This window comes from Macrobrachium nipponense, chromosome 27 (assembly GCF_015104395.2).
Source record: "Macrobrachium nipponense isolate FS-2020 chromosome 27, ASM1510439v2, whole genome shotgun sequence".
Taxonomy (NCBI): Eukaryota; Metazoa; Arthropoda; class Malacostraca; order Decapoda; family Palaemonidae; genus Macrobrachium; species Macrobrachium nipponense.
The window spans coordinates 72,662,272-72,680,309 of NC_087216.1; the positions used below are offsets into that span (position 1 = coordinate 72,662,272).

At 38.0% G+C, this 18,038-nt stretch overlaps 2 protein-coding genes across 4 annotated transcripts in view; one reads left to right on the forward strand and one right to left on the reverse strand.

Moving 5' to 3' along the window:
* LOC135201084 (suppressor APC domain-containing protein 2-like) overlaps positions 1–2,245 on the reverse strand; it is a 37,032-nt gene extending 34,787 nt beyond the window's left edge. For both annotated transcript variants that reach the window (XM_064229971.1, XM_064229970.1), the window contains exon 1: positions 2,102–2,245. The gene's annotated coding sequence lies outside the window, so the exon portion shown is untranslated. The remainder of the gene's footprint in view (positions 1–2,101) is intronic.
* A 5,836-nt stretch (positions 2,246–8,081) lies between these two features.
* LOC135201086 (lymphocyte-specific helicase-like) overlaps positions 8,082–18,038 on the forward strand; it is a 47,103-nt gene continuing 37,146 nt past the window's right edge. Inside the window, exons 1-5 of one of the 2 annotated variants that reach the window (XM_064229975.1) lie at positions 8,082–8,266; positions 12,984–13,019; positions 15,938–16,078; positions 17,204–17,366; positions 17,711–17,809. In XM_064229975.1, the coding sequence (XP_064086045.1) occupies positions 12,989–13,019; positions 15,938–16,078; positions 17,204–17,366; positions 17,711–17,809 (434 nt within the window). In that variant the 5' untranslated portion in view covers positions 8,082–8,266; positions 12,984–12,988. Of the gene's footprint in view, positions 8,352–12,983; positions 13,020–15,937; positions 16,079–17,203; positions 17,367–17,710; positions 17,810–18,038 lie in introns of both variants that reach the window. The other variant, XM_064229974.1, reaches the window with a different exon arrangement.

The following is an 18,038-nucleotide window of genomic DNA, read 5'->3' on the forward strand; positions in this document are numbered from 1 at the left end:
AGGATTAGTATTTACTTTTTCAAATGATATACCACAAAACGTGTTGCATCTCATACCAGAATTGACCCTGGACTGTTTGAGTTGCACTTGTTCCCAAAAAATATTGAAAATATGTGTCATGACTCATCAAACTATCATAACTGGGTGTCTAGACTATTTTGACGATTTTTAACAGATGGAGTCAATGCAAGCATAGGTTCAGATGGTCTAAAGTCGTCTGAACCAAGATGCAATACAAATGTTGGTTTTTGAGCCTTTAAAGTAACCAATCCATGATTGTACTTTGAGAGGTAAATCTGCAGAAGAGCTCCCAATGGAGATATAGTTTATTGATGAAAATGTTTCAAGTGAATACAAAAACTGTGTATATATCATAGAGTCAATGTGAGATCATTTGAGAAATTTCCTGTTTTGTTTCTGTTTTTTCATTCATCTCTGAGCCGACGGTACTAAACATGGTGCCGCTTGGAGCTATCCAGTAAAGTGACCCTAGGCTAAGCGGGTAAAACTGTAAAATTACCCTAGGCTAAATGGGTAAAACTAGAGGCTAGTTCCCTCGGGCGATGCATCAGGCTACTTAGCTAGGCTGTTTGGGAATGTGAAGATAGCGCAGTCTAAAGCAAGGATTCAGTTTTAAAGTTTCCTTTATTTGCCTTTTAACTGGAACCTCGTTAGTTCAAGCAAACACGCAATGCATTACTACCCTAATATAATTGCACTTGTATTTTAAGATGTTATTTACATTGCCACTTATTTATTATCTGTTTTTTTTTTAATTTTTCCCTTTTTCTGTATTCCAAATTACCTTCTGTTACTCCTTTCAAATGAACACTACTATATTCTCTGGAAGCTTGAATTTCAAGTTAGTGAATATTTTCAGTATGTCAGATATCAAATAGGACCTTATAGTTGGCCTAGCCTATGCCTACTACATACCCTAATGCACATCAAATCCGACTCGACAGGATGAAATTCATTGGGCAAAATTTTGGGTAAAATAGGTTTAGACAAATCCAATCCCACTTCGCAAACCCTTGAACAATATCATAGGGTAAAATACCGAATGACAACCTGGCAGCCACCTCAACCACAGCGCAACCACCTTCCCGAAAATTGGAAATTGTGGCCTTTAATTTGTGACTTGGGAAGAAAAAACTTACTCCGAGAGGAAAGTGAAGGTCTCGAGGTGTTGCTTCCACGGACGCTGCTGGCTCTTGACTAATGCCTATCCTGGGTTACAGGACACGTTAAAGTGTACTACTTTTTCGGGAAGGTGGTCGCACTACGGTAGAGGCCAGGTGACCATTTGGTATTTGACCCTACGGCACCTTGGGCTACAAACCTTGTAAAAAGGTATAGCCTAATCCTGTATCTTGGCTTAAGCCTACGTATACTAGGTGTATACTAGGTATAACAGCAACAAGAAACCAAGAACTTCGGCCTAACTCAAGAGCCTATAGGCCTAGGCTAGACACCTTCTTGTGATCCGGAAAAGAAAATATTCCCAACCTTAGGGTAGGAGACCAAAGGAAATGGCACGAACGTTAGCCTACGTTGAACTCATTGTTGTAAACTTGGAAAAAAAAAATAAATAAAAAGCTTCCTAACCCCCGGCAACCCAAGGAAATGACCTCAATGGCGAGCAGTAGAAAGCGAGCCAGTCCGAGGAGTGAGAGTGCCATGTCCATGCACTCCCCCGCCCCAAGGGGGGGGAGGGGGAAGTGGTACTCGAAACTTTCCTTTCGTTCGTCTCCAAATGGACCGACGAAGCTCCTTATTTCGAGTACACTCCTGCTCGAAATGGTCGTCTATAGATATAAAATACTACTGAATTAAACTTCCTGAATTCAAGGGGGGGCTTAAAATCCCCCCTTCTATCTCCCCTGGGAGAGAAATAACCCGGGGAGACCAAAAATAAGACCAATAAACCCCTTGGAAGTCCCTCTCTCTCTCTGCAACTTTCGCTGCGTTGAAATCTCCCGAAAGAACGACCCCTAATTCCTCTCACTTCCTCCTCGAAACGACCTCATTTCCCCCAAAAAAACCCTTATTTAACCTCCCCGAGGTCAAGAGCGACCTCCAACCCCGCTGGCCAACTCACCCGGGGGAGAGACGAAGAAAAATTCGAGTGAAAATGTCACATTTCTGAGGCACCGACGACTTGACCACCTCCACCATCACCTGTCTTCTCTTCTCTTTCTCTCTCTCTCTCTTTCGAGCGCAAGGTGTAAACAAAGTTGAAATGCAGGTCAGCCAATCACAGACCCCGATGCTCGTGACGTCACAGCGCAGGTCGGCCAATCAGAGGGCCGGGTGCTCGTGACGTCATCCCTATGCCTTCCCACGCTCTTTAAGTCTGAGTCCGGTTTTTTAGGGATTTTTTTTTTTTTTTTTTTTTATAGCGCCGTGTGGGACGAGGATTGTATGGGTGGTTGTAATAGTATGTGCGTGTTTGTTATAGCCTGGATTGTGATTGTATGCGCGGTTATATATTCATGCGTGGTTACACCCAGGATTGTGATTGTATGGGTGGTGCACATCAATGTAAAAATATTAATGGTGGATAGTATTAGAGGGCATTATTAACCAATAAACTAATATATATATAATAATATATATATATATATATATATATATATATATATATATATATATATAGATATAGATATATATAATATACTATATATATATATATCTATATATATATATATATATATATATATTAATATATATATATATATATATATATATATATATACTATTTATCTATAATAAAGAGAAAAAGCTCTTCATATTGAGATCTCGTTTCACATAAAGTGTATACCTACATATAATTCGTGTGACCTTGGTTGGAGAAATAACTGGATATCTAACTTCCTGGTTGTGTTCGAATTATGATATTTTTATCCGTTTTTCTCCAGAGATACTATTTCTTTTCTTTTGATAACCTGCTATGTTCCTAGTCGTAATGGTTCTGGCAGCAGTATACTATATATTTCGGTAGGATGTATATTTTACTTACTTCCATTTACAAGACATATTTAACGCATAATAAAAAGCCAAAAGAGCAAACAATCTGATGCCTCAGAAATGTGACATTTTCACTCGAATTTTTCAGTGAGATTCATAGACTAATCATTATTCTGACTTCGTCGTTAAACCCTACAGTAAATAATTTTAGTATGATACTTTCTTGATTGTCACAGAATTCTCATAACATGATTAAGTATGAAATTAACGTTGCCATAATATCTCCATCTCAGGTAAGTTATTTACCCAGACATCACTCGTAAAGCAAAATTCGAAATCAAATCAGTATCCAAGAAAGATTTGGCTAGCTGAACATTTCACTAAATTTCAGGACATCGGTTAACTTCTGTGCTCGGCAAAGCATATATATAAACGCCAATGCATATGTTGTTTTCATTCTGTTTATCCCTTTTGGCTTGCAATGTATGTTCTTGGCTACATTTAGAGAAATAAATGTAATAATTTAAATTAAAAGAAAAAAACAAGATGGTAGTACTACTCAAGGTTTAGACCTAGGTACTAGTCTCTGTTCAAGTTAAAACACGCTATATATATATATATATATATATATATATATATATATATATATATATATATATATATAAGCTAGTATTTTTTTACCAAATAAGTATATAACTGTAATGACCAAAACGCCTTTTTAACTTCTCGTATTCTTAACACTTTTCTTAGGATACGCTTGTCAAAGAAGAAGAATACGAGAAGTTTAGAACAAGCAGTGGTTTAAAATATCGTCTATAATTTGGAAATATCTTTAATTTTTCGGTGTTATTGTCGCAGAAATGATAAGAGACATTAATTTAAATATATATTTTGAAGTAGCATGGAGTAAAGTTTTTAAAAAATGAATAAAGTAAACAAGGGAATAGCACATTACTTAAATAGCATAGTGTGCCCGCAACTGTGTTTGTAGGGGGGATGCTCTTAAACCAGGAACCATTGGTTAAGAAGGCATTGTCAGTATCACAATTTTAAGTGTATAGACGTCGATGAATTTATTTAAATTCATTTTTGGGCGTACATCGGGCCACAAAGAATTCCAAGAGTTAATTTGCACATGACGAGAGGAGTAGTACAAATTCGTTCGAATGGAGCACAGTTCCTTTAATAATTATTAGTCTATATGGTAGTACGTCTGATCAAATGCCATGCCCGAAAATATAACTCCTTATAAACATAAAAGTCTCCACAAATGTTGGTATGTTTTATTCATAACATAAATGTTACCAGTTCATGGGGAAATGACCGTTCTTTGATTGGAGGGCGTATAGGAACCTGAACTTTTGACCCATTTGCGTACGGTAAGAACGGATCTTATGCAGAACAGACGAAGAACTAGAACACTTATGAATAAAACTGACGTATGAATAACAACAGAACTTTTATATATATGTTAAAAAAAGATACTTTATATCCGTTAACTCTGAAGAAGCCTTACATATGGGAGATTACCTAACGTTGGCGGCGACTGTTGTATAACGAAGCAGAAGCGTCACTTCTGCTGCACGTATTCCTGAGTTATTTCTGTTCGTTTTGAAACGTTTAACAAATAGATTCATAGGGTATGTAAAACAATAATATGTCTGGGTCTCAACAAGTGTCGTATTTTAATCCCTCCGTATTGACTTTCTGAAAGTAACTTGTTACATCACATTCTTTTGGCGGGAACAGGCTGCAGCTTGCCGCTTCCGCAAGCATGCTCGTGCACGATAATTTCCAAACGTGTCCGGCACCGCGAATTCCAGAAATAGAAGAAATCGTATTGATCTGTTCGTCTGTTAAACAGATAAATGTTAGATTGAATTACCATTTTTTAAATCTGGGAGGCTAATAAAGAACGAATATGCATGGATATTGAAAAAAAGACTGCTTTGTCAATCAAAGCATGCTTATAGACGAGACATTGTAGTACTAGAGATCGACTTTCATGATATAAAAATGAGGAAATGAAACGACATCACAACACATTGAAGAGAAAGTATTGGCGTTTTTAGTTTTTTTACCATTACGGTATACCTATTCCTGCAGCGCTTCGGTTGGACATATACTATATATACGCGAATACCACAGGAAAATGACAGGCAGAAATCCAAGTGATTTCGTCTTTACTAAGACATTGTCAAGGAACAAATGAAATATAGTTGGAAAGGAAGTTATCAAGTAAACCAAAAGATCAAGAATACCCGATAGTTAATTGTCAAAGGGGTAAAATTCAAAGAGATATCCAGGATTATCGGATATCACACGGTCACAAACCTAAACATAGATTTAACCCTAACAGAAACTACAATCTATCCATACAGTCCAAAACATGTAAAAACTGAATATATGTTTTGGACCATATGGATAGGTTGTAGTTTCTGTTAGGGTTAAATCTACGTTTAGGTTTGTGACCGTGTGATATCCGATAATCCTGGATTATCTTTTAGATTTTGTACCCTATTGACAATCAACCATTGAGTATTCCTGATCTTTTTGTTTACCTGATAACTTACTTTCCAACTATATTTCATTCGTTCATTTCGAAAGCGCTTGGATCTACCTATTATTTTCCTGTGGTATTCGCTTATTTAAAGAAGTCACGTGCATCTACTGTAATTTTTTAAGCATATACTACTTATACATATATAAAGCACACTTCGAATAGGAAAATAGGGATGATTACTCCTATAGGAACCCGAGGCAAAGCAGCGTCCACGATACCCCACCTACATAACAACTCAGGAGTAAAAAGGGCAAATCGTCAATAAAAGTAAACATATACATTCATTGTATCGCTACTGCCAACAAAATGAGCGTTTGAACATAATAAAAAAATGTGGTACAACAAAGTGTTATCCCACACAAACGTTTGGACAATATAATATTAGCGTTGAAAAACGACATACGTAGATTAGTCTAGGGCCCGTAGGTTTTTACACAACGTAACATAGAAGAAGAAGATGATTATGATGCAATTAACATATTTTGGCGGGCGTTATACACAATGTAGTGCGACATCAGTTTAAGTTTTATATAAATGGTGTACAGAGGCGTAACAAAGGGTGGGGGGGGGGGGGGCAAGGAGGACCACGTGCCCGGCGCCAAAATGAGTCTAGGGAACAATTTATGCGGCTTACAGGGAGATGTGAGAGAAAAAAGTATTTATTTAGATATATAACATATATCTATATATATATATATATATATATATATATATATATATATATATATCATAAAGAGTTGCTAGTATTTGTATTCTTCACACACAAACACATAGGTACATTTGTGTGTGTGGTGTGAGAGAGAGAGAGAGAGAGAGAGAGAGAGAGAGAGAGAGAGAGAGAGAGAGAGAGAGAGAGAGAGATTTTCCTCAAAACAACGTAATATGAAATTTGAATTTTGAAGGATGGGTTGGATGTTGGTTGACGCACTGAATCAAACTCCTTTTCTTGGTAGTGATTGAACTCAAGTAGTTTCTCCTTTAATTTTTACCGTTTGTATAATATATACCATATGTACAGTTTTTGAGAGTATGCATTTTGTCACCACTCTGATGACTTGGTTATTCTCCTGGAAGAAATGTCTACTGGTCTGAAAAAAAAATGCAGGTAAAAGAAATGAAGCCATTCAGCTGTTGCACCGGATTCTATACCTTTCATTTCCTTGCATTACTTATCTTTTGGAATCTTATACTATCAAAAATAGATCGCATTCTAAAGAGACTTCACGAGCATCAAATAAACCTCCACACTGCTGCCGAAGACTTAAGGCAGTTGAAATGTATCTCAATGTAAACAGAGAAGCCATCTGTAAGAGAGTCGCTCAGTGCAGCATTGGAACTAAGCGAGAATGATGATGTTATGGTAGAGGACCAGAATGTAAGAAAGGATGCCAGGAGAAACAGCTATACTGATGTAGGCCTCAGTGCAAAACGAGAGATCATGCGTCAAACGAAAGGTGATATAGATAGACTGCATACTGAAATGAAACAACGTAGCACAAGACTTGAAGATCTAGACGGCAAGTTTGGGTTTCTGCTAGATGTAGAACATATTCTTAAAAAAAGTAAAAGCTCAGGAAGACTGGCTGACGAGAGAATGAAGAAAAACTGTTTACATGTTGGCGAATTCTACAGCAGTGATTTGGATGGTAATGAACTTTATGAGGAAATCTTAGACTGCAGAATGCTATTGGCAACTAGAACGGATGCTCAGATTTCCATTCTAGAGAAGTTAATCCAATTCATTATACTATATGGTCATGAAAATGCTTTCCTCAACTTATGAGTAGCAATCCAACTTATGATCACAGTAGTAATTTGAATTGCAAGCTGTGAATGTTCGTTCAGTAAATTGAAACTGATTATGGCTTATCTCAGAGCCTCATTGGGACAGGATAGACTATACTCCCTGGCATTTCTTGTATTGAGCGTGAAGAGGTAGAACTCATTAACTTTGATGATGTTATTGATAATTTTGCTTCAGCAAAGTCTCGCAGAGTCCAAATATAATTGCCATCAACTTTTATTTTTTCTAATTCCTTTACAATTAATGTTGCATTTTAAATGTTAAATCTAAGCAGTTTCAGAATCTGACAAATTAGTTTTTTTTATTAAGTTTCAAGGAAAGTTCTTTGAGTGGTAAGGGCTATTAGGGAATGACCAGTTACAAATAATAAATCCTTATTTAATTTATTTATTTTTGTGCAGATGGTAAAACATTTGTATCTCCCTCAATAATGTTGGTATCACTAAACTTCATGATCATACCTTCTGGTAAAAAATAATGTTAACTTGTACCAGTAAACTCAGTATACCCTCTGGCAGTAAATAATAATAACTTGTTCTTAATGTTGCCAACTGAATCATTGTGGTGCAGATCCAGAAACCTTAAGATTTATTCCATGTAAAAGCACGCCATTTTCTGTGCTTGCCCTGGCCGCCAGTAACCCTAGTTACGCTTCTGGTGGTGTATCAGCATGTTGGTAGTTTACACTTTCATGTCGTGGCAAGCGTAAGATATCGCCGTACCCCCAAAAAACGACGACTTTGCGAAGAAGGTACGACAGCCGGTCGCCAATGTTTACATTCTCAACGGCTGCTCCGTCGTCGGGAGAAGCAGTTCAGGCGCGAACCCCAACCTCCCAAGTCTAAAACTCCCGCCGCTCTTCAGACAGCAACATCGACGCCCGCCGCCCAAATTGAGCGACTTTCACCCCCCGCCCGCGACTTCTGCTGGTGAGATTAGGCTTCGTCGTCGCCATTGGGACGATTTAGAGGCGAATTATAACGTTGTTTCGTGGGCAGACTTGTGTGTTTATAGGTAGCTAGACCTCGCTACTGGATGGTTGTGTTTGGGTTCCTCTTCGAAACGTGGCTTAGGTAGCCATTATTATTATAATTATTGTTATGTTATTATTAGCTATTATCACCTATTATTAACATCTTCCTCTTACAGTTAGCCCCCCATTTTCAGCCCTGTATTCCTGTGACGTAAGGTCTAGCTAATTACCTTTCAGTATTGTCAGCAAGTCGCCGCCAACCTTTACCTCGTCTTTATATTTTCGTTTAGTATACCTATTTAAGTCTATGATTTGATAATATTTATATAAGATACCTATTAGCCCTGTTTAGACTTTTAAGATGGCTATTAGACCTGTATTTAGGCCTATTGCTCAGAAACTAGGCCGGGCAATAGGCCCAGTATGGTACCTTAGGGTAGAGGCCGCGGCGGTAGTCGTCATCAGTTTTACCAGATGCGAAGGAGACGCTGGTAAAAGCTCAAATCTTTTACTTTAGTTGCTGACCAGGATGGTTTAGGCTCCCACCTTTTTTGGGGAGTCCAACGGTGCCAAGGCACTGCCCCCCCTCCCCTAAGAGTCAGGGCATGTCGTACCAAGTTGGGTTAGGCAGGTACGACGGTCATCCTTCATTTAGAGGTCCGAATTCACTGCATTGCGTAGTCTAAGATAAGCTCGCTGATTTTGATCAAATATTGACTATTGAATCATGGGACACATCATAAATATGAAGAGTTTAGCTATCTGCTTACAGAAGCAGAGATTGTAAAAAAAAAAGAGGAATAGAAAATGGGACTCAAGGGGAATGTAAACAAACTGAAACATGTCTCGTTGTAAATCTCTGCTTAGGGTAAAACATTACAGCAGGCCAAACAGGCCACCTACAATCAACGCTTGCCACCCTCCGAAAAAGTACATTAGGTATAACGCGTCCTGACACCGGAGATGGGCATCAGTCGCGACTTGTTGGTGAGAAACGGAGCTAAAGACCTCTACTCTCCTTTCGAAGTAGTAAGTACTATTTTCTCCAAAGTCTTTCGAAGTAAGTATTTTCTCCAAAGTTAGAAATTAAGGCCAAATTTTAAGATTTAAACAGAGGGTAGTGAAAAGGGTGGCTACGGCAGTGGAAATCTCACCAAAACGCTTTAGAAATTTTTACAGGCCAACCCTCATCACGGCTACGTTTTGCATGGAAGGTTCTCATCATTGACGGCCACCGTCTTTCCCCAGCCTTCCCAGCACTCATTTGAACAATGTTAGCGTATATATGTAACGTTTATTGATCTTACTCAAGATTGCAGTTGTAATCAGCACAATAAAACAACATTTTGTTGCCTATATTAGTGAAAGTATGAAACTTGTTATTCCCGGGGTTATGGTTGGAACTGAATTCATTCTTACCTTGTAATCGGTGGTTTTTATCCTTACTGCCATCACAACTGAAACTCCACAATGCTTATTTGATGTAATTAATACACATTTTGGTCTTAATTTCACTCCACAGTGCACTTGAACCACGCTGTGGTTCCTGGTTCCTAAGCACTCACTCCGCAAACACAGTTACGAGCAGCAGACGACAACACTGATTATGAGATGCAAAGCTTTATTCCCTTAATTGTTTACTTTACTCAATATTTAGTTTAACTTTACTTCAAAATGTTTATTTAATTCATGTCTATTATCCCTTTTTTGCAACAAATTAACCCCCAAAAAATTACAAATGTTTAGATGTATACTTACGAGCAGAACGACGTGAGGAAAAATGACTCATCGTTGCCAATCTAGTGGAGCGTTATACATACGCCGATGCATTTACAAACTGTTTCGATGAATTCTAGTTGTCATAGTAATGCAGTAATGATAAAATTGCTGTAATATGTACGTATATATAATACAAATAGATACGCTAATTTCACTTATTTCCCCGGTTTTGTGTAAGTCTTATACCTAGTTTGGAGGGTAAACACATACCAATTGACAACACTGATAAACAATTGAAGAGCACAAAACGCCGCAAAGAATGCCGTAGTCCCCTTGAATAAGTGCTGGTAAGAGGTTGGTTTACGATTGTTGTGATGAAAGTGCCCCAGCGTCTATGGGTACAAGTGGTGTGCAGATTTAGCACAGGAAATGGGAAGTTTGTTGACACAAGCGACTCCGTAAACATCAAGATGGCGTCAATCTTCGAAACATTTTGAGTTGTAAGTAAAAATTTCTAAAGCGTTTTGGTGAGATTTCCACTGCCGTAGCCACCCTTTTCACTGCCCTCTGTTTAAATCTTAAAATTTGGCCTTAATTTCTAACTTTGGAGAAAATACTTACTTCGAAAGGAGAGTAGAGGTCTTTAGCTCCGTTTCTCACCAACAAGAAGTCGCGACTGATGCCCATCTCCGGTGTCAGGACGTGTTATAATGTAATTTTTCGGAGGGTGGCAAGCGTTGAATGTAGGTGGCCTGTTTGGCCTGCTGTGATGTTTTACCCTAAATAGGATAAACAATCACGGACGATCCATCATCACGCTGGCCGGGTCTTATTCACTCGATATTTATAATTGGTAAAACAAGATAGACAGACAGACAGAGATCTTGGCTGTAGCTTCCAGAGTTCTACAGCTAATTCATCAAAGACTCTGGAAGTGCCATGGATTTTCATAACCATCAGGATTGCTACAGGGCCTACTTGCCTGGTGTCTGAGTTATCTTGAAATGTCCTGTCCCCAAATCTTGAAAAGCACCTATACCACTGCTGATTTCAGTATAAAATCACTGCTAAAAAATGCAATGGCAAAAAAAAAGCCTGCTGTGAGAATAATTGACAATTTTTTCATAGCTATACAGGTTCGGGTAACACTTAGGAGGTGGACATATTTTGAATTTATTTTCACTGCGCAAATGGCGACTCCTGTTGGCCAAAGGTTGAAAAGAGCGTGCGGTGAGAATAAGTGCGAAATTATTTTCACCGTGCAGTGACAATATCCACTTCCTTAATTTAGATAAAAAAAAAAATGCAAGGGAACAGTGAATTTGCAACCCTAGTTAAACTGTTGGATTACCAGTAAGATCTGATTAGGTCAGAACCTGTCATTATAGGAGAGGTCATCTTGATTTATGTGAGGAACCTGTCACAGTCGATGCCTGATGCCTGTCAGTCATCGACTGGGACAGGTTCCTCACATAAATCAAGATGACCTCTCCTATAATGACAGGTTCTGACCTAATCAGATCTTACTGGTAATCCAACAGTTTAACTAGGGTTGCAAATTCACTGTTCCCTTGCATTTTTTTTTTTATCTAAATTAAGGAAGTGGATATTGTCACTGCACGGTGAAAATAATTCTCACCATCTTGGTAAAAACCTAAAATTTTCTCACAGGTAATGCATTAGTTTAGAGAGGCTAAATACCTGTATCCTTTTCAACACTGTTTGGTCACACAATTACATTAATAAAAATATCTTAACATTCCCCACACATGTGCAACTAAGGTAAAGTTTTATGGAGACAGCTTCATGAATATTTTTCACTGAAGATTTTACCGGAATAATGGAAAATTTGTCATCTCTTGTTCATGTTTAGACCTAGGCCTATATGTGGGGAATGTTGAGATATTTTTATTAATGTAATTTTGTGACCAAACAGTGTTGAAAAGACTATAAGTATTTAGCCTCTATAAACTAATGCATTACTTGTGAGAAAATTTTAGGGTTTTTACCAAGATGGTGAGAAATTTACTCTTGCTTTGTACCCTGTTTAGTACCACCCCCATGGAGATGAATGTGGAACCACATACAAGAGACAATGAATTTCTCTTTATCTAAATTTCTCTGTTTTGTACGAAGTAATAAAAGTATAGGGTTAGCATTGCAGAATGACATAATACTATATTGATGACATCAAAAAGACGAACATACTTAGTAGTGTAAAGGTAACATTGCACAATATCCTGTCAGTGTGCTTCTTACCATTGACATGTCTGGCAAGTAGGATGATCGACAATTCCAACTGAAAATCGTACTACGTTCAGGGATTTACCTGTACTGTGGCAGGTTAAAAGTAAAGACTACAGTGACTGACAAAAGAAAGACAGCGCACATGAGATCTTGTTGAAAAAGTATAATGGAAAAATACCCAGAGGCTACAAGAAAAGTGGAGCAGGCTATTGTAGTTCCGATTAAACCAAGATCAGTGTCCATCATGATGTGTGTCTGAAATCCTTAGTGCGACTGATGATATTGAGCAATATTATGGAGCTGTGTGGAGGAGACACATTGCACAATAAAATGGAGTCTATATAGTGTCAATGACATTGAAGTCAAGGCTAAACCCACTGAAGCTCTTGACAAATCCTTATAACCTTTATAGAGAAGTATGTGGAATTTTTGTTTAACTGTGTTATACGGTATGGTTTTTTTTCATTTGCCAATCTTACGCTATAACACATTGCTTGTATTATAAGGCACACTTAAAATGTTTATACTTTATATGATTCGGTTCTCTCTCTCTCTCTCTCTCTCTCTCTCTCTCTCTCTCTCTCTCTCTCTCTCTCTCTCTCTCTCTCTCTCTCTCTCTCTCTCTCACAGAAATGATCCTTTGATAGGGTGGTGGTTATGCTATAATTTTCTTTGAAAAGTCCTAATAATATGTTTTATCTTTACAGATAAGATGCCTGTAACCACCCTCAAAGAAGATGCAGGTATGTATTTTATTTCCATCATGTAAAAGTCGATTTACCGTAAAAAGGGATGATGAAGGGTTACAGATTTGGTCCCTATAGGGGGTTAGAGCCATCATTGCATTACTTAAGGTTCTTTGCCGTGTTCCTTCCGACCCTAGCTGCAACCCTGTTCATTCCTTGTACTACTGTATACCACTGTTCATATTCTTTTTCTCCCATCTTCTTTCCTCAACCCTCTCCTGACAGTTTTTTCAAAGTGCAACTGCAAGGTTATGTTCCTGTTACATCTTTCAAACCTTTCAACTATCATCAATGTCCCTTTCAGTGCTGAATGACCTCGTAGGTCCCAGCACGTGACCTTAGGCCGAAATTACGTACTCCATTACAGATTGGGTATAAGTGATTGAAAGAAAGTGCTCTGGACCCAAATCTGTGGAGACTGTATCAGAGATGACTGTGGTGTAAGTGAGGTGTGGTACAATTCGGAGATCTGTGCAGGCACCTTGAGCAGTAGTGTTTGGAGGAGTCTTAGCAATGGTAGTAAGAGACAAAGGAAATCCTAATCAGGTGAGGAACTGTAGCGTCATAAACGTCTATGGTCCCTTCTCTCCTTTATTCACGTTCTCTGTTAATGATGTTTCAGACAACTGCTCTTCTTATTCACTATGCTCACAACATTCCAGAAAACTGTCTTGTCCTGAAGGTGTAGAGAAGAGAATGTCGAGGTTCGGTTTGACTACAGTTCCTTACCAAATGAAGTTTTCATTCATCAGAACATTTTACTTACACTACTACAATCAGTAGAAGTAACAGTAGTAATTTGCTTCATTCTTTCTTGAAGTCTTCAGCTGGAAACCCTCATAAACAGTCAGACTATAAACCAAAGAAGGCTCCAGAAGGATATTAGCCTGCAAAGGGCAACAAGCTAAAAGGAAAGTTGATAAATGAATACTGTATTAGGACTAGCAGATAAAACTGATAGCAGGAATGAACTTTCTCATTGCTTGAACATTTTGAGATCAGAAGACTTCACAACTACTCATGGCAAACTATTTTCCGTATTAGTTGTGGCCAAAGTTAAAATCCTGGCAAACTCGGTGTTATTAAACCTGATGCCAGAAAATGACACGATGCTTTCAGCCTCATACCTAAACTTCAGCCTCATATCCATTGCCTGCACTAGATATTCGATGCAATTTCCAAAAAATTACAGTGAATTTTTAGAGTAGTGGGGAAGAACAATTTAATAACTGCACAGTAGTTATTTTTGTTATGTAGGATTTTTGTTATGGAAAACAGTATCCTGTAGGTTAAACTAGTACAGTTGACCTTCACCTTATAAGATTCACAATTAAATTCCTTGGATTTTTCAAATAGGGAAAGAGTATCTTGCATGCTCACAAATTTAGTGATTTTTAGAATCAAGGATGTTATTAGGTTTGAAGATCAGTTTCTTAAACACTTGAGATAGCAGTGGAAATATTCTGTAACTGATGCAGTCAAGTCCTTGCAGCGTCCCTTCCTAAGGACCCTACCTTCAACCCTTCTATTGTTACTCCGTTCATATTCTCTTCCATCCGACTCCACTCTCTATAACTATTTTTTCGTAGTGCAACTGCAAGGCTTTCCTTCTGTTACGCCTTTCAAACCACCTTACTGTCTATTTACCTTGCAGGTCACATTGCTTGGCCTATGGCATAAATTCTATACATATTCAATTCAGTAGATGCAGTCAGAAGTTATACGACCATTTGGAAGAGCGGCCATTCCATTGAGGAGTGAGAGATGTGTATTTCTGGTGATAGAAGTTCACTCTCGACGTTGTTCGGAAGTCACATAAAGCTGTTGGTCCCATTGCTGAATAACCACGGGTTTCATGCAACGTAAAAACTCCATACAACCAAACAAACATTGGAAGAGTGCTTTAATAATTTGTGTTCCTGAAAAAAAAAAAAACATATATGTAAAGCCAGTAGATAAAGGAAGTATGTAAACCAGTGGATAAAGGAATTGTGGGTCCAGTTAGTTTTCAGGCAGTGGGAAAACCCATCTTGATTACTTTTACACCAGCATCATGTTTTATGGATCATTTGGATTTAACTAATTAGATTTTGGATTTCACTAATTAGATACTTTTGCAGTCAGTCCTGTATATATGCCATTACTGTATGCATAGAAAAAAACCACCCTACTTACGAACATTTAACTTGCAAACATTCGGAGATGCAAACAAATGGGATCACAAATTAATATTGTGTTCAGAGCGCTCCCCTTTGCCACCCAGAAGTTCAGATTTTGTTTTGTGTGCCTCTTCTTTATGTACAGTACATTGTTTTTTAGATAGAAAAAACGTATGGTAGTGTCCACCCCATATTTGCAGGGGATGGATACCAGACCTCCTGCGAATAGTTAGAACCAGCTAATAGTTGAAATCCATATAAATACATGTAAAACTGCCTATTTTGTTAGCTAAAACTCAAGAAAAACCCACTTAAGAATTTTTATACCTGGTTTTTTTGATAGTTTTATCACAAAAGAGTGCATTTTACATTGAAACATAAAGAAAATTGGATTTGTGTATATTCTCATAGAAAAATCCTGGTATAGGCAAATTTTCTGCGAATAATGGGGCCATGTATCTTCCTGACAGAAATCCACGAATATGTTAGTCTGCGAATTTGGAGTCTGCTAATAGGGGGGGGATTCAGTGTATTGTACTATTTGATTTATATCATACTGTACTAAAATAGGCATGAAGAGTACAGTAATCAAGTAATGAACAATTCAGCATATAATCGGCTGTCTGGAATGTAACTCATTTGTGACCAGGGTGGTGTCTGTACTATACAAAATGGAAATTTGTTTCGGGGGGCCACTTGAAAACTGAGAGGTGATATGCTGAGCCTAATTCAAGTATTATTTTTTATCTATTGTAGAGGTTGTCTCTGTTGAAGACGACAGACAATCCATGTCCAGCGGATCCTTGTCGCCCGGTCGTCCAGCAACTGCTAGCCCCGACCACCCAGAGGATGCTCATGGCTTATCACGCGACCAGACTCCTGAAGCTTCAGAAGGAGGTAAGATGTCCCCGTTTTCAGTAGGTTGTGCTAGGCCATCTATTCCAAGTCTTTACATGTTATGTTATGATTGTTTAAGGAAGTTGCCATAGTAGGGTGGTACTTTAGGCTCTTGTCAACACCCCTACCTAGGCCTCTTTCATTCCTTGTACTGTTCCTCTCTTTATATTCTTTTTTTCCATCTGACTTGCTCCTCAACCGCTCCTAATGATTATTAGTGCAGAACTTGGCCTTTCCCTTGAATTCTATGTTCCACATTCCAATCTTTCAAACTCCTTTCCCATTATAATAATAATTTAAGGAAGTTGCTGTAAATCACTTGGTGGAAATAAGTCTTACTTTCTCGTGACTTGAATGCTATGTACAGACTTTTGTAGAAACTTAAAATTTTCTGCCTCTCCCCTATTTGTCTTCCCTACGTCTTCTCTCTGTCACAAAAGACGTTTCAGGTTGAACTGTACATACTCCGTCAGTGTAGTAATATAATATTTGACCTTCCTTTGAGCTGTTTCTCAACTGTTTCTTTCACTCCTTAGTATCCTTGCTATAAACATCTCCAGTCTCCAGCTGCAACCCCTTTCGTCCCTTTTTCTGTACCTCCTTTCATATTCTCTTTCTTCCATATTACTTTCCCCCCTCTCCCAACTATTGATTCATATTGCATCTGCGATGTTTTCCTCCTGTTACACCTGTTAAACCTTTTACTGTCAATTTCCGGTTTAGTGCTGAATGAGTTCAGAGGTCCTAGTGCTTGGCCTTTGGCCTAAATTCAATATTCAATTGAATCCAAGAAATTTATTTATGTAAGGCTGTCATAACTGTCAAAGACTTCTATTGAAAATGAGCCTCTATTCATTTCCTTAGTCTGCAGAAGTTCCAGAACCATCATCTCAACTATCTTGTAAATTTTAGCACTGTCAGCATGCCTGAATGCAATCCTGATTTTCTGCCATCCTCCTGTGCTTCACTCTTTTCTGCCAAAGGTAGCCATTTCTTTGGTCAGTTTCAGGACATTAAAAGAAATCCCAGGCTCAGTTGTATGTACGATTTATATTTAATATTTTCAAGAGAACTGCTTTTTGTTGTCAGCCTTTTTGTTCATGACATCCATGCATTTTCTTACAGAAAATAGCAATGGCAAATGGGAGACGCAAAACCAAGTAGTACTTACATCAGAGATCGAAGCAGAAGAAAAAAAAATGGAAAAGGAGAGTTTAGCTGAGGAAGAAAGGATTTGTAAGGAATTGGAAGAACATAGGGAAGATGAAAAGGAACTGAAAGAGAGAAGGTATTGTCATTTTCCTTTTTTTCAGGGACCGAGACTGGTACAGTAATGCTTATCAAGTACTGAAGGCTGGTTAGATGATAGTGCATGTTTAGATTGACTTAAATTTTAGTCTTTGGGATACCATAAATTGTAGTCTTAGTGATACCATAACATTAGGTTCATTAAATGTTGTACTATTTATGTATATCTAAACTTTAGTTTAGGCTTTAAGATGCCGCATTGGTTTAAAATTTGTTTGTGGTTTCTGAGCCTTATTTGCTGAAAATCAGAGTACCCTTATATGGGAAATTAGCGTCACACTCTTGAAAATTCAATTGTCTTTTTGTATCTTTTCTTAATGCTAGGTACAAGAGGTTGATGCATCTTCTTAATAAATCAGAGTTCTACAGTCAGTTTCTCCTGAAGCAAATAGAGACACAGGATGCAGAAAACAAAAAGAAAAGGTAAAGTTCTGTTTTGAAATGTTTTTTTTTTTTTTCTTTTTCAATGTTCAGACTAAAATCTAGTAATAAAATGAAGCGACTATATGAGGTATTAACAGTTGTGCCTTGGAGTCCTCCCAGTGAGGGTTAGTGCCATCAGTGCACCTCACATTTGGTGCACTGTAGGCATTACTTCAGGTTCTTTGTAGCATCCCTTAGGCCCCTAGCTGCAACCTGTTGCATTCCTTTT